Raw genomic sequence first — 14,355 nt, 5'->3', positions numbered from 1 at the left:
CTTTTCTCTCAGGCAGACTGGCAAAGCCTTTAAAACCAGCAGCTAGTCCTTCAGCATGTGTACAGGTGGTTAAATGTAGGAGTAGGGCTGGTACTGGTATCTTTGAGTTGGTGCACCAGCATATGAAGCTGCTTATCTGGAAATCTCAGTAAGCTGCTTTCTTGTCTACTCTGACATGGGGGAAGATCTTTGCTTTTAGAGTAACGCTGTCCTGGTTCTCCCTGCGCAGCAGCTATGCATGGTGCAGTGGAAGCAAAACTATAAAAGATGACCAAAATGCCTCCTCTTAAAGAGGGATGTGCTGGCTTGGTGCAATCCAGTTCAGAAGAAACCAGCCTCCTGCTGCTGAAGGATCTTCGTCTCTACCTATGGAGCTGGACTCCACTCACTCAAGAGCATGGTAGGCACTGCTGTTCCTGTGAGGTGTACTGGGGCAGGTACAAGGGGAGAGGGTGAGAGACAGGAATTCCCTCTGCTCCCTCCTGCCTGGAAGCTGCAGCTGTACTGCCACTTGCCGTGTTCATAGCGCTTACTCTGCTGCCTCATGTTGAGGCAAACTTGTGTATCTCCTGCTCCAGTTTGCTTTGGCTAGGTTGAAACTACAGCCTGAAGATCCTTGACTTGCTGCCTTTAAATCCTGGGGTCTGCAGAGTCCTGAGAGCCAGATTGCTGGTGCCTCTGCCGTGAGCAGTGCCGGGAGGTAAAACTAACAACCCAGGGGAGGATGATGTCTGGTGTCTTTCTGAAAGTTCCTTCCAGCTCCATGGACTATGAGGACAGCATGCTTCAAATGAGTAATAAAGCAACTCACATGTAAATATGAAATATCTTCTGATTTATTGTGTTATATTTAAAAAAAAAAGTACATATCGCAAACATCAACCATACACTGAAATCCAGCTTAAGCTTTTTTTGTGCATAAGTATAAAGTGGGAAGGAATGATTGTACAGAACAGATGAATGTGCTGCTATTGTCCAAGAAACGGAACAACTCCATTAAGACTGAAAGGTTCTGCCTGCCCTTTGCTCTAAGGTAAGACTGGAGCCTGGAGCCTTCTACAAGGGCTCTAGCCAGGTCATGTCCTGTAGCAGGTGGGCTCAGGCTGGGATCCAAAACCTGCCTTATGGAAGTACAGGAGCAGCTGCTTTGGTGCTACAGCTACACAGATATGGGTGGAGTAAACACCCTGTCAGGGAGCGTGACGTCAGTGGCTGGTGGTCACTCTTGCCTCTACTGTGCAGCCCTAACTGTCTTACAAGCTGCAGATTGTAGTCCAGCTTGTCTGCATTATGCTGATAGACAAATCACTTCCACAAGTAAGATTTTAGTCAGCTCTACTCTGCTGTACTGTCACTATTAGTGTCTGTTGTGGGCTGCTGGAGAATCAGACAGGTCCGTGCTCCCCGTTAATACGAGGTAGGCCTAGATAATCTAAAGAGCTGCTTGTGACCAGGCCAGCTGTCCTGTACCCCATCTTCACCTGAAAGCTGCAAAACCATTTACAGTAAAAAGGCTCAAGAGCTGAGAGCATTTGTGCAATGGCATTAACTAAGTGTCTCTCTCCACAGACCAAGGACAAGTGGCCAGTAGGTAACGGACGTTCCAACACGACAGCAGTACATCTTTACTACACAACTACAGCACACAGAGGGTTACGGCAGGAGTGTGTTAAGGCAGAGTCTGCCCATAAATGCAGGAACGAAACTGAAACTTACTCAAACTCTCCTGGAGTGACTTACTAAACCAATAGCTATATAAACCACTGTACAAAGATTAAAAATAATCATCCCCTGTTTTTTTTATGAACTTAGTTTGCAAAACCTGAAAAAGGAAATCCTGAAGCCAGTTAAGAATCTATTTACAGAGACGTTAATCACATAGATGCGATCTGTCAGTTGCTTAGCACTGGTGTCAACATATGTCACCTCCTGGAGCTGAACCTGCTCTTGCACCACAGGACGTGACTGGATTTTGTTTGAGCAGCCAGTGCTGGGTTGCTGGAGTCTCCTTGCGCTGTATGGGGAAAGCAGGTAGTTCAGCACGGCTGAGGCTGAAGGTGGCCTGTCCCTCCTCCCTCACAGGAGAGAGCCAGTGCTCTAGCGTTAATGAAGCAAGCAGGGTTTGCTGCAGGACTATCAGCAGATTCTACAGTAATCAGCTGGCGTTTGCTTTTTGCCCACTGATGGCTGGCAGGAGCACAGTGGGGCTGTTGAGACATGGGAGTTAGACTGAATGGCTTTACATAGCGCAGAGTCTAGACCCCTTTGAGGGCAGGAGGTCCGTTACAGATGCTCAGAAACCCAGAAACAGCCCAGTGACATACCAGTAAGTGTCAAAGTACACAGTGCTGGAGAAACAAAGCAATTCAGAGGACTTTCCGTCCACACTCCCCAGCTTATCACTTAAGAAAGGTAAGAAGGGAGAGGCACTGGGTCCTTCACAACAACTATCTGCACTATGGACTTCTACAAACCCCAAATGTGTTGCAAACACATGTAAGTACAGCTCAGAATAGAAGCCTGTAACTGTCAGGACATAGGTGAAGCTGCTGAACTACAGTATAACTGACACATCTGTTTACTGTTGAGCTCTTATAAATCAGTAGCTGAAGAAGTACAAGTAGAGGCGACAGGTACAAGTTACAGACACCAGCTGTCTGTAACTTAGAAAAGTCTTTGGTTACTAGAAAGATGACCTCAGTCTAACTTTGAAACCTTTTTAGCTTTACTTGATGATCCAAAATTGTACCACTGAGCAAACGCTTAATAGTTTATTTAGCCTCTACAGACAAGCTATACATAGTTGGGGATGTAACCGTTATTTGAAATAGAAGCATTGGAGTAACGTAGCTGGTGATGCTGACAACGCCTTTGGTTTTTAAAATGTTAACATGCCATTAACAGCCCTGAGCCAGGAGTAGGAATCCTTACAGCAGGAAGTTGGGCAAAAACAAATAACCACCTCACTGAGGAACAGGAACATGGAGCTGCTGCTCTGTAGGAGATGTCTGGCCATTAAAACCAGCACTAGATATTCCAGATGAAGGGTCAAAAAACTCTAGACTAGGCCAAAGCACTCTGGTGTCTGCCAAGGTGCCAGCCTGATTGCAAGTTTAAGACTTCCTACATTGGGTTTCTCTCCCTCTCAGGATTTGTTACATTAACCATTACAGCTGTGGCTCTGCTCATTGTCCTTTAGCATCCAGTTCTATTGAATAATACATGATCTTCCACTATAATTGTTACTTGACTCCACAATAGGCAACAAGAGACAAGGAGGTAGATAACATTCATTTATAATAGAGAAAACTAGACTACCTAGGTCTTCTCTACGCAGCATTTTAGCTCTGCCCTTTCACACACAGCTGCCACTTCTGAAAAGACATGGGATATGCTCAGGATAAAGTCAAACAAGGAATAACTGCCTCTGTGCCACTGCCTACTCCTCTTCCCCATGGTACTCGTGTTGCCCTTGCTCAAAGCAAGACAATGCTCCTGTATCGGTTACAGAACTGAACTACGGCTGCTGGCCTCCTACCTACGCTAGGCTGGCATGGAGTATTTGAACATGTACTGACTACTGCTTTACGTGTAGTAAAGCAAGCACAGCTTACTGACCTGTGAGCTGATGGAAATAAACTCCCCAGCTGAGACCCGGGGTCAGGCAGAAGTTCTAAGTGCTAACTGGTAGCAACACCACCCTAAGGAAAAGCAATTGCATACAATCTGTTTCTGATCCTGTTTTGGAGGAATTTTAGCATCTTCCACCCTTGAACTGCACAGATAAAGTAGGGGTGCATCTCCACAGTTCAGTGCTGTAGGAAGCTCCTCCGAACCCTTTGGGGAGCAGGCCCCAAGAGCTGTAGGGAGCCACAGCCAGCCACCCAGCAAGCCGAGCCCAAGCAGCTCCCCCTGCTCCCTCCCACCGCTCCAAGAGGGCTCCCTCTGCCCTCCAGCACTACAGAAATCGAGTCAGCACATGTCATTTGTCCTTCTGGGAGTTACGCTGAGGCACTTCTAACCTACCAACCCCATCACCTACAGGCCTGGGAGAAAGGGAGCTCTGGAGTAGCTCTGGTGCGTTTAGATCACTGCATTTCTCCCACGCCGGAATGCCTAGGAGGAGACAGGGTCAATGACAGCCTGGGGGGAAGGTATATGGCTGACTGAGCTTTTGTTTGTTTGTTTTTTGTTTTGTTTTGTTTTTAAAGTGCAGGATAATTACTAAAGCCAAAGGAAGCCAGCCCTCTTCCTCTCTAGCCACAAGACAAGAGTGCTAAAAATTCAGGGCATTTCTCCAGATGCTCCATAGGTCCTTACAGTATCTATCGTATGCCCAGTAACCTTATTTATTCTTGTCCTAGAACTACTGCATTTAAATACCCCAAATAATCTAATTTGTTACAAAATGTAATTTACAGACTTTGCTGAACAGAAGTTAAACCGCCTGGTCCTCTGCTGCAGATAATCGATCAGATGAAGGGCAGCACCTTCCAGACAGAGCTGCACAGTCTGCGGCTGTCGCTCGGCTCACTGATGCAGATGGGCCCTGTCATCCGGACGTTTAATATGAATTCTTCGCACGCGTTCAATGCGCTCTCGTTCCTCATCTTCATCTAAGTGATGGGAGCGGCCAGCTGCCCCTCCTGTGGCTTCCAAGAGCGCGTTATCAGGTCCCCTCCCATCCTGGGACTCGTAGAGCAGAATGTTCAGTGTCTCCTCGTAAATGCGGGCTTCTGGAAACTCCACCTGCCCACCCAAGAGAAATAAGGTCACTCTCACCTATTGCCAGTCACTGCAGGCACCAGGTTACCTCATGTGTAATTCCCAATACCTTTTTGGTTTTAGAATTTCTTAATTGCACTCTAGCCACAGAAATCCCTTCTAGCGCAATCATTTCTGTTCTATTATTTGCTTTCAGCTTTTGAAACCCAGCAACCAGGTTATTTTTTTTTCATAACTGGCTTGCCCACAGGGCAGACTCAGACACATTTCTCCTGAGAAAGGTAAGAAGGCACGGGGGAGCCATGCCATTGCTCAGCAGGATCTGTCTTTACACAGGGATGTAAACCAAACTTGGTTAAATGCGCAAGTTTGTCTAAAGATAAGGAACGGGACTGAACTCGCATTACGGACTATCACAATTGCCCTGTGTTAAGTGCCACAGCCAAGTCGTCCCCGCCCTAATGAACCCACAGGATGAGCTCCACTGTGCTGCTCCCACTTTGAATGGCATTGATTATTCTATAGAGACGCTAAACAATGAAAGGAGTGTTCAAAATGGAACAGATGTCAGGGTGCCAGTCTGACAGCAGCTCAGCCCGTTGCTGGAAGGATTCAGGGGTTTACTCGTACCTTTGTCTGTTTTTTCTCAGTAGCATAAACAATGGAAGTGCAACAGACTTCGGCAATCTTCCGTCCCTGCCCGTAAAAAGACCAGCAGCAGATCTCATCTCCAATCACATCTTTTATAAAGAGCACTCTTCCATTAAACCTCAAGGACAGCTTATCAAATAGCTCAATGTTCTTCAGCATGTTGTCGTCAGAGTTGCTGCGAGAGATAAAGGAAGGCAGCAGTCACATTAGGGTAATTAAGACAGCACACAGAACAGAAGGGGGGTTCAGGCAGTGAGCATTTACAGGCCTGTACGCCCAGTTTCCTTTAATTTACTGTGTCTCTACCAAGGTAGTATTTACAGTCAGTATCCAGGACTGCAGTGGGTAGCTCATTTGACTAGTACAAGCAGGAAAACCTGCTGCTGAAGAAGCAGTAATATGACAACAGTACTGTCAATAATACCGTCCAAGGCCATTTCATTTGTGTACAAAATTCTATCACCCAAATGAAACCATTCCTAAGCTCAAGCTCAGCACCAACTGGATGGAAACAGCATTATGTCATGAAACATATACAGACATAAGGAAAGGGGTTAAAGGTCCCAGACTTGATGATTTTACCACTTATTGAGAATACTGCACCATGGCAGGCTTCCTGTATTCAACTAATATGCTGTAGCCCATGGGGAATGCAGGCCAGCAGTTGGCCAGGAGTCTCTGCCAGCTGCACCTAAGTATTAGACGAACTCCTCTGACATAGAAATAGCACATGCTTAGCCTTCCTTTGATGACAGTAGGCTCCCTTCTGACTAAAGTTTGAAATTAACTGGGGAAAAAATTGAGTGTATGCCAGCACCAATCTGTCACTGGTTCTGAGTAAAGAAAAAGCAAATGTTTATGATGGATTTTAGTCTATGAAAAACTTCAAAGAAGTCCAGCTGAAGTCATTTACCTGGTGTAGGAATATTTGTTGTTGCTTCTGTTATATAGCAACTTCACTGCTGGCTGTAAAAAACAAACCATAGATCAGTTACAGGAAGCACAATAAGAGCTGGAATCTCAGCTCAGTCCAAGACCACACAGCAGAGAAGTTGCAATACGATATGACACCATCAGGCCCAAGCCCAGTGGGATTTTGTTGTTGTTGTTACCGTTGTTGCTGCAAAACTGTCATGCACAGGTTGGCAATGGGGCTGCAATCCCTTCTGACCCCTTCTGTGACTAGATTGTAATCTATTCTCACTCACCCTCTGCCTTTTTGTCAAGGCCAATCATTATCACCAGCATCCTCCCCTCTACCTGCCACAGCGAGGCAGCTTCCAGAAACAGGAGTCATTGATTCACTTTAGCTAAAGAAAGTATCTGTCGTTAATAACCAGAGTGTACAAATAAATGGAAGATCTAATAGCCCTGAGGATCTGCTCGATCATCCTGCTACTGCCTGCACCCTCTATTTTAATACCTTATGTGGAGAAATACATGGCCAGGCCCAGCCTGAGCACCATTTGACTTTTAATTCAAAAGAAACATTTAGTCTGCTGTAGATTTTCAGTGCTTCGCAGATCAACAGTTGAAGTGCACGTATTTTAGAGTAAGCCCATTGTTGAAAACTAAAGACCATTTTCTAAAGAATACTTGATCAAGGTCCCATGCAAGCCCGGGACAGCAGGCCAGCACCCTCCCAAGCCATGGCACAGCCTGGCCTCTCTTACCTTGTTAGAAGTGGCTATAAGTTTTTGCTCTTCTTTGGAAGATGTGATGACTGGTACCTTGCAGAACGGTTCATATGCATCTTTGTTCTGCTGAAACAAGAATCAAACAGCCAGCTGAATGTAAATAGGCCTTAGGGCACACTCATATTAACTGGGAAGGTCCTGCATATTCTGTGCTGAAGAGTTCAGTGTGCAATCCATCCCTACGCCACACTGAGTGCCCGTTTCCAGTCCATGCTCTGAACCAGGCTGGCACTCCAGCTACCAGGCAGCATTCCTCTGGGACCACCTGAGAGGTTCAGTTCTGCTCTCTACCACTCTGCAAACACAGGGACTGATTGTTATGTACTTATTTAAATGGCAGGATCTGGAATGTGGCTTCACTCAAACAGGACACCAGTAACAGCGGCTTCAAACCTAAGATGAGCGCCTCGGAGGAAAACAAAGAACAAAATGGGACTCCCAGCAGCCTGTGCCTACTGTGGACACAAGAAGCTGCTCTGGTCTGGCCAAAGGACCTATCCCATTCTGGTTGATGCTGGAAGTATTAACTTTTGTCTCAGAGCTCACACTGATGATGGATCATTTCACCACGTAAGACAGCAGTAGAGAACGCTGCAGAGGAGCCAGGCTGCTGCTCCTCGCATACTCCCAGGAGTCAGTGGAGGGAAACTGAGCAACTTTTTATCCCTCACTGTAAGTGGGTAGCAATAAATGTTGAGAATGATTCAGTACGTTTTTCTGGATGTGACCAGACTCTAGCAGATCAATGACATGAAGTATTTCAATTTCATCCCAGCCTCAAAAAGGCACCAAGTGGAGACCAGCAGAAAATCTTGCTCTGCCCAGATGCTGCTTCCCACCCAGAGAAGCCTCCTCTTCTTGACCCCTCGTTGCAGCCACAGTAACGTCCTTAGCTCTGCAACCTACCTGCAAGGCTGCTTGGCACTCGTCCACCAGCCCCTGGACCAGGTAGTACTTTGCTTCAGCCAACAACTCTTCTATCTCCCTGCGGCTCTCGGGGAGTGGCACAGCCCCGTCGCGCAGGTAGTTCAGTATTGTCCCAAAATGTTTTCCACAGCGGTCAATCAGGATCCAGCCTAGGGACAGAAGAAGACCACAGTACAGCAGAAGCAGAGGAAAAAGGCCTTGACACTGGCTTGGCACTGCTGTACCAAGCAGGTTCCTGCCAAGAGAGACTAACTCCAGTTCCTTGCTTGAGCTGGCGAGCAGAGGAGCGGAATGCACAGGGAATTTATCGCCTCCTGTGTTTCAAGTGCAGAATATGTGGGAGTAAGGTAGGAAGCTCACTTGTTTCTCACAGTTCCCCAGTTACTGACAAATCATTAACTGAAACAGAGGAATGAATACTTCTCGTTCTCAAACTAACCAGCTCTCTTCCTCCTCTACTCCTGAAGACCTGACACGTTATTATTTTCTTGCCTTCTATCTTAGAGCCCTGTTACGTATACATGTGGCTGTTTCTTACAGACAGCTTACTAGAGCCAACCAGATGTGACCGTCTAAAGGTTGTCGCACCTGAACACAACACAGGGACCCACAGTGACCCACCATCTCCAGCAGATGTGCAAAAAGGTCAGCAAGAGAAAGGCAGCACAGACTTTGGCACTGTCATGGCAAACACTGTTTCAGTCTCTATATTCCCAAAGTGCATTAATTTGGTAGAACAAAGTGGTTATTAGCACAATGCCTTAAACTGCTGAAAGACATGACGTGACAGCATGCGTAAGCAGAACGCAACGTACAGCCCCTGCCCTGGAGCTCACCAGCGCTGCTATGTACTGACAACGGCATGAAGAAAAGAAAACAGAGCTCCAACCAAAATGCTTTCCAGTTAGCTGGCGATCAAAGGAGCTGCGCTTCACCCCTTGTCACCATTCTGTTGCCTGACTCAGGCTGGACCTTGAGAATTGTTAGGCAATGTGGATGCTCAAGTTTCCATAAATGAACAGATGGCCACTCTTACGGGCTGAAGCTCAGGAATGCAGCGAGGAAACGCTTGTGGGGAAGGAGTCATATTTTGGACAAATAAGGAAAGTAGGTTAAAGCAGACCCTGTATATTCTGCATGAATGGAATTACTAGTAAAGTCTGAACATTTGGTTCAATTTGGAAAGTGAACACAGCCCTTTCATGCTGTCCTGCGGAAAACTGAGACACTCTCCAGCAGCTTACTACAGGCTTTCCATCTCCCTCGCTACCCTGCTGTCTACATAAAACACAACATGTGCTTGCAATTGTAATTTTACAGACTGGAATAACAAACTAGAAAGCTGGAGGCAGAACTAGAGACAGAGAAATCAAAGAACAAAAGACTGATCGAGGCTAACGAGTACAGTGTACCTAACCAACCAGAGCAGAAAAAAGCCCATTTGTCAATGCAGAGGTACGTAAAGCAAGATCTCCCATTTTAAAGAGAAGAGGGAGCGCAAGGCATGGTAATAAACAAGGACATCCATATTCCACAAACGCAGCCGTTGACAGAGTTTACTAGAGTACACCAACATGTAGGGAGGTAAAGGGCAGGCTGAGAGCAGAATTGTGATCCCCAAAATTCTGTGTTATCATCTCTGCTGTGATCCCCTCTGTAGGCTGTAAAAATCTGCTGCAACTTTATGTTTACAGATGGCGAAATCAAAGCAGAATTGCTCACTTTCAGGGGGGGTGGGGGGGAGGAGGATGAGAAAATATTTCGAGCAGCATTGCAAAATACAAGTGGCTGCTAAAACAGCTTTCAAAAAACCTTCTGTTTTAACCAAACAGCCAAGCGTACAACCAAAGCGAGATGACTCACAGGAAAGCGACCCTGCTGCCACTCAGTCACAGCTGTGCAGAACCTAAGAAGTGGGTTTCAGCTATAGTCTTTTAAAGCTGTTTTTTAATTGCAGTGTTACAAAAATGTCCTGTGATCCATTTACTGAGGTAAGAATACATAATCCATGAATTGTATGTACACACATTAGACTTTTAGGAAATTAATTTTTTGTTTTACAAGAAGTCTCAGGGACAAGCATCCAAACGCCCCAACTAAACCAGGACTACATTTTCTGACCAAGCCTTGACAGATGAAACAGTAGCCTGACACTGAAGACTGCCTGATGCTCAACAGTCTTACTAGCAGCCGAACAAAACACATGCATGTCAATCAACTGGTTAACAGCAGTGGGAAGGGGGGAAAAAAAAAAAAAAAAATCACACTGCAGAAAAAAAAAATTGGAAACAGATGGATGCACCTGGAAAACTCACATCGTCCTATCTGCTCATTGCCATAAAAATAAAATTTTCAAAATATGGCGATTTGCTACAGTTCATGAACAATTTCTAAGCCGAAAATAATCATCTGCCACCCACCACCAGAGAACTCCAGTCTTTTCTCCTACGGCCCAACTAGCAGCATGTTGTAATTGTTAAACTTTGAGAAAGAGCTGGGCAGATGGCGCTGGGGTCAGAAGAATGCATCTAAACAAAGAGGAGGACCCCGTGTGACGCATTCCACAGACTGTTTAAAAACTTTACTCCTTCCAGTTTCTCAGCAAGTCTGGCTTCTTTTCCTAAGAAACACTTTGTTTTGTGCCAGATTTTGGGTGTGACCAATTAGCAGTATTCTGAAGAATTTCAGATAAAAAGACTTTCCTTTAACAGCTATAATGCTATTGTCCCAGTTTCCAGCATCACGCCAGGCAAGGGGAGATAAAGCAAGAACTATTGCAATGGGAGTGTCTCAGTTACAACACACAGGAAGTATCAAATTCCTATTAAAACACAAACTGGCTAAATGGAACAATCCCACACAGACACTGTGGGATTCACAGCAAAAGAAACTTGCGATTTTATGTCTCAAGCATGATATGTTAGCAGATTAAACTCCAGTTACCCTCAGATTAGCAGTAATATCGTCAGCTGCTCCCCAGCAAGAAGTACCTGCACTTACACGGACTCCGAGCCTTGGGAACAGGATGTGCCAGCCTGCCTGTGGTACCTGCCCAGGACACCCGGAGGAAGCGCTGAGACCACGCCAGGGTGGGCTTCCAAAATTAATTTGGAATTTCTGATCCACTGCTGGCTTTTTTTATGCAACCTGCGCAGACCCATGAGAGGCAGCCCAGAGACCCTTTGATCTGGAGTCCACAAACCACAGCGCCAACGTTACTGCTTTATGACAGCTGAAACTTGCAAAAGCATGGTATAACACCCGGAACAATGCAGCTTTTTTCCCCCAGCTTAAATATAAGGACTTCTAGCTAAAACAGGAATATGCAGATAAGTAGGTTGTATTTTTTACAATTTTTTCCTCCAAACCCACTTCCTCCTATCTCAAGAAAGCTTATCACAAGAGCCCTCCTAAATCCATCACTTGTTCCACATGACTTCTAAATATAGACTATTCTAAAGCACTCAGAACTAAGTCCAATTCATCTAACCACATACTACATTTTCTATGCTTTCAGCAAGTTCAAACAAAATTTTCAAATAATTAACTAGTCACAAGAAAGGTGTTTTCAATCTTCAGGCTCAGCAATGTACTAGCTATTGTTAAAGACAAGGTATCCAAGTCCATAAACATAGTTATGGGCAAAATGTCAGCACGTAAATAGAAAGCTGTGCTTCCATTTAAACTCTGCGACGCTCCCACAATATGAGAATGCTGATATAAAACTACGCTACCAGTTGCAGTTATCACAAACACATTTTAGCTACATTATTATTTTAAATATAAATGTTTTAAAGAATTTCAGCAGAAGATAAAATCAACATATCTGGTAAGGAAGCGAAGTATTTGAGCGCTGCTCCTTCAGAAGACTGTAGTTTGACATACTGCACATTACTTCTTTCCAGACACATTTAATGTGGAGAGACCCATTTGCTGGCTCTCCCCTTTTATTGTCAGTAATACTACAGCAAATTTTCTAAAAATTTTGCAACCGGTTTTGTTTTAGTGAAGCCAACAATCAATACTCTCACAAGAACATAGTTTCATTTAAAAATCAGCTTTTAGCTCATAACCCCCCCCCCCCCCAATCTTCAGAGCAAATTTTATACTTGTTGGTATACTTTGTATTTGAGGTGAGGAAACAAGATGAAGGAACTGCCTTCTCAGCTTCAAAGTAAATAGGCAAGTTGTGACTCAGTTTCTTAATCACTATCCCCACCATTTTCCATATGCTTAAGAGCTTTAGCATTAGGATTTCAAAAGAAAAAGATAGCCTGTGCTATCCAGGCCTGACAGGGGCCTTGAGACTTCTTACTGTCCTTTTGCTGTTTAGACCACTGTTCCAGTCATACGTGTCTCTCATTCCACATCTTTTCTCAGTTGTATAAGCCACAAGTTTTAATGCTAATAAAGTGTAGAAATATCTGGGCCTATGATTAGATGTTCCTCTCTGTTCTCTAATATTTTTCTCCAACCCCTGAAGAGGAAGGAAGCTGATGTGAGGGATGCGGGGAACAGCCCCTTACCTTCGCTGTCCGTGAGGACTTCCATTCGGCCACTGAACATGGCCTTCAGCATGGTGTCCTGCTTGGTCAGGGTCTGCATGGTGGTGTAGTAGAGGGCACCGCCAATATTCAGCTTGACATACTTGGAGCTCGGACTAGTCCCTTTGAAGGAGGTAGTGCGAGTCGCAGCCGCCGGCACTGCTGAGCTCACCACACTTTCTCCCGACATCTCTTCCTGCAAGCAAGGAGTTACCAGTTAGACCTGCAGTTCCACTGCATGACACCCAACTTTCTGTTACTGTTGGTTATTTTACACAGAAGTAGTCATAGATGTGCTGGGCACTATCAGCCTCGGCTCCTCTCTGCCTCTCTGCAAAGCTCTCAAATGTTTTAGACGTTTAACTTTGTCTTCTTTCTGACAGTGACATAAACCAGCAAAAGAACGTAACTCAACTCAGCCAGTGAAGAATGCTGTGAAAGCTGAGCAGCATTTTACACTGTGAAAGCCAGTGCTTTCCCACAAACTGTGTTCATTTCTTTCACAACTTCTAAAGCTTAAGTTCATGAAGCATGAATAGTCTGGTATGTAACTGGGCAATCCCCAATACACACAGCCTGAGCAGACGATTCCTATGTGTTAAAATGCAGACTATCCACAGATTTTTCTCGAGGCTTTTTTTCCTTAAAGCATACGTGGCTCTACAAGAGAGCACACACAAGCTGCCCACTCTCTCCCCTGCACTCCCACTTTTCTCAGCAAACCAGAACCCAATGTCCAGCATCCCCCTCTGCTTCTCCCTGCAGCCCCCAGACAAAGTGGACTCCAGTCAGCTAACGAGGTCACATGCTGTACCAGCAACACGTTAGCTTAGCACTGCAAATGCTCCGAGAGCCACTAACGATAAATCCTTAATCAAGCTGCATCTCTGCGGTTAACTGTTTTGCCTCACAACGTGACAGGATGGGATGATTAACGGCCCTCCGCCTCGGACAGACCCAGGTCCTGCAACTTTGGGAGCACGCTGGCTGACTACTGTACTGAATGATTTTTGCTCTGCTGTCATGAAAAGCAGAACTATCAGACGGCAAATCTGAAGGGTAGCTCAGAAATGTAGTGACACGTCCAGATTGCATTTCACGAGGGGAGGAAGCAGGACGGCCAGAGATGGCCACGGGGGACCGCTCCCTCTGCCACGGACCCTGCCCAGGGCTCTCTGGAGCGCAAAGGCACCAGCCTCAGCCCCCCCGCTCAGGCTCCTTCCAGCAGCTGAACGCCCCCACCGCTCGGCCAGGAACCGTGCCCGGGGCCCCAGCGGGACCCTGCGCTGCAGCGGGACCCGGCGCACCGGGCCGAGCCCGGGACCCTGCCACCCTCAAGGCAGAGTGCCGCAGGGCCGCACCCCCAGCCCCCCAGGCCTGCCCTCCCCAAACCACGCCAGCCTCTGGCCAAGGGCCAGCCGGGGAGGACCACATACCTGAAAACCAGACCGTAGGCACCCCAATTTTTGGGAGCCGGATCCCACCCCGGACCCCTGTACCCGCTCCCCGCTCTCTAAGCACCCCAACCTCGAGGGCAGGCCCACCCCACACCCTCCCCCCCACCCAGCACCCCGCCCCCGGGGACCGAAACCATCCAAACCCCGCACCGCTCCCACCCCCCACGCACCCCACCCTGGGGGCCGGATCCCCAAATCCTGCCTCCCCCCCCCCGCCGGGGAAGGAACCCCAGCCGCGCACTGCGACCGCAGCCGACCGGCCCCCCCAGCCCCGAGGCCCCCGGCCCCCCGCGCCGCCTCACCATGAACGGCGCAGCGCAGCCCCACGGACCGAGCGAGCGGGAGCGCCGGGGC

The 14,355-nt window shown here is 46.9% G+C and overlaps 1 protein-coding gene across 3 annotated transcripts; it reads right to left on the bottom strand.

Moving 5' to 3' along the window:
* Nucleotides 1-3,891: 3,891 nt before the first annotated feature.
* Nucleotides 3,892-14,337, bottom strand: KCTD10 (potassium channel tetramerization domain containing 10). 3 transcript variants are annotated; one of them, XM_075718847.1, is made up of 7 exons: nt 14,304-14,337; nt 12,527-12,740; nt 7,980-8,149; nt 7,050-7,139; nt 6,290-6,342; nt 5,356-5,551; nt 3,892-4,749 (listed from the first exon to the last, which is right to left on the bottom strand). In XM_075718847.1, the coding sequence occupies exons 1-7, from the start codon at nt 14,304-14,306 to the stop codon at nt 4,531-4,533; spliced, it is 945 nt and encodes a 314-aa protein (XP_075574962.1). In that variant the 5' UTR covers nt 14,307-14,337; the 3' UTR covers nt 3,892-4,530. The 3 variants fall into 3 exon arrangements, with proteins under 3 accessions (XP_075574962.1, XP_075574963.1, XP_075574964.1); XM_075718848.1 differs by having other exon boundaries at nt 7,050-7,136; XM_075718849.1 differs by lacking the exon at nt 14,304-14,337 and adding an exon at nt 13,625-13,654.
* Nucleotides 14,338-14,355: the final 18 nt, after the last annotated feature.

Source organism: Pelecanus crispus, chromosome 11 (genome assembly GCF_030463565.1).
Source record: "Pelecanus crispus isolate bPelCri1 chromosome 11, bPelCri1.pri, whole genome shotgun sequence".
Classification (NCBI taxonomy): Eukaryota; Metazoa; Chordata; class Aves; order Pelecaniformes; family Pelecanidae; genus Pelecanus; species Pelecanus crispus.
Note: the sequence above shows the minus strand (reverse complement) of the source record. Positions and strands in the feature narration are given on the sequence as shown.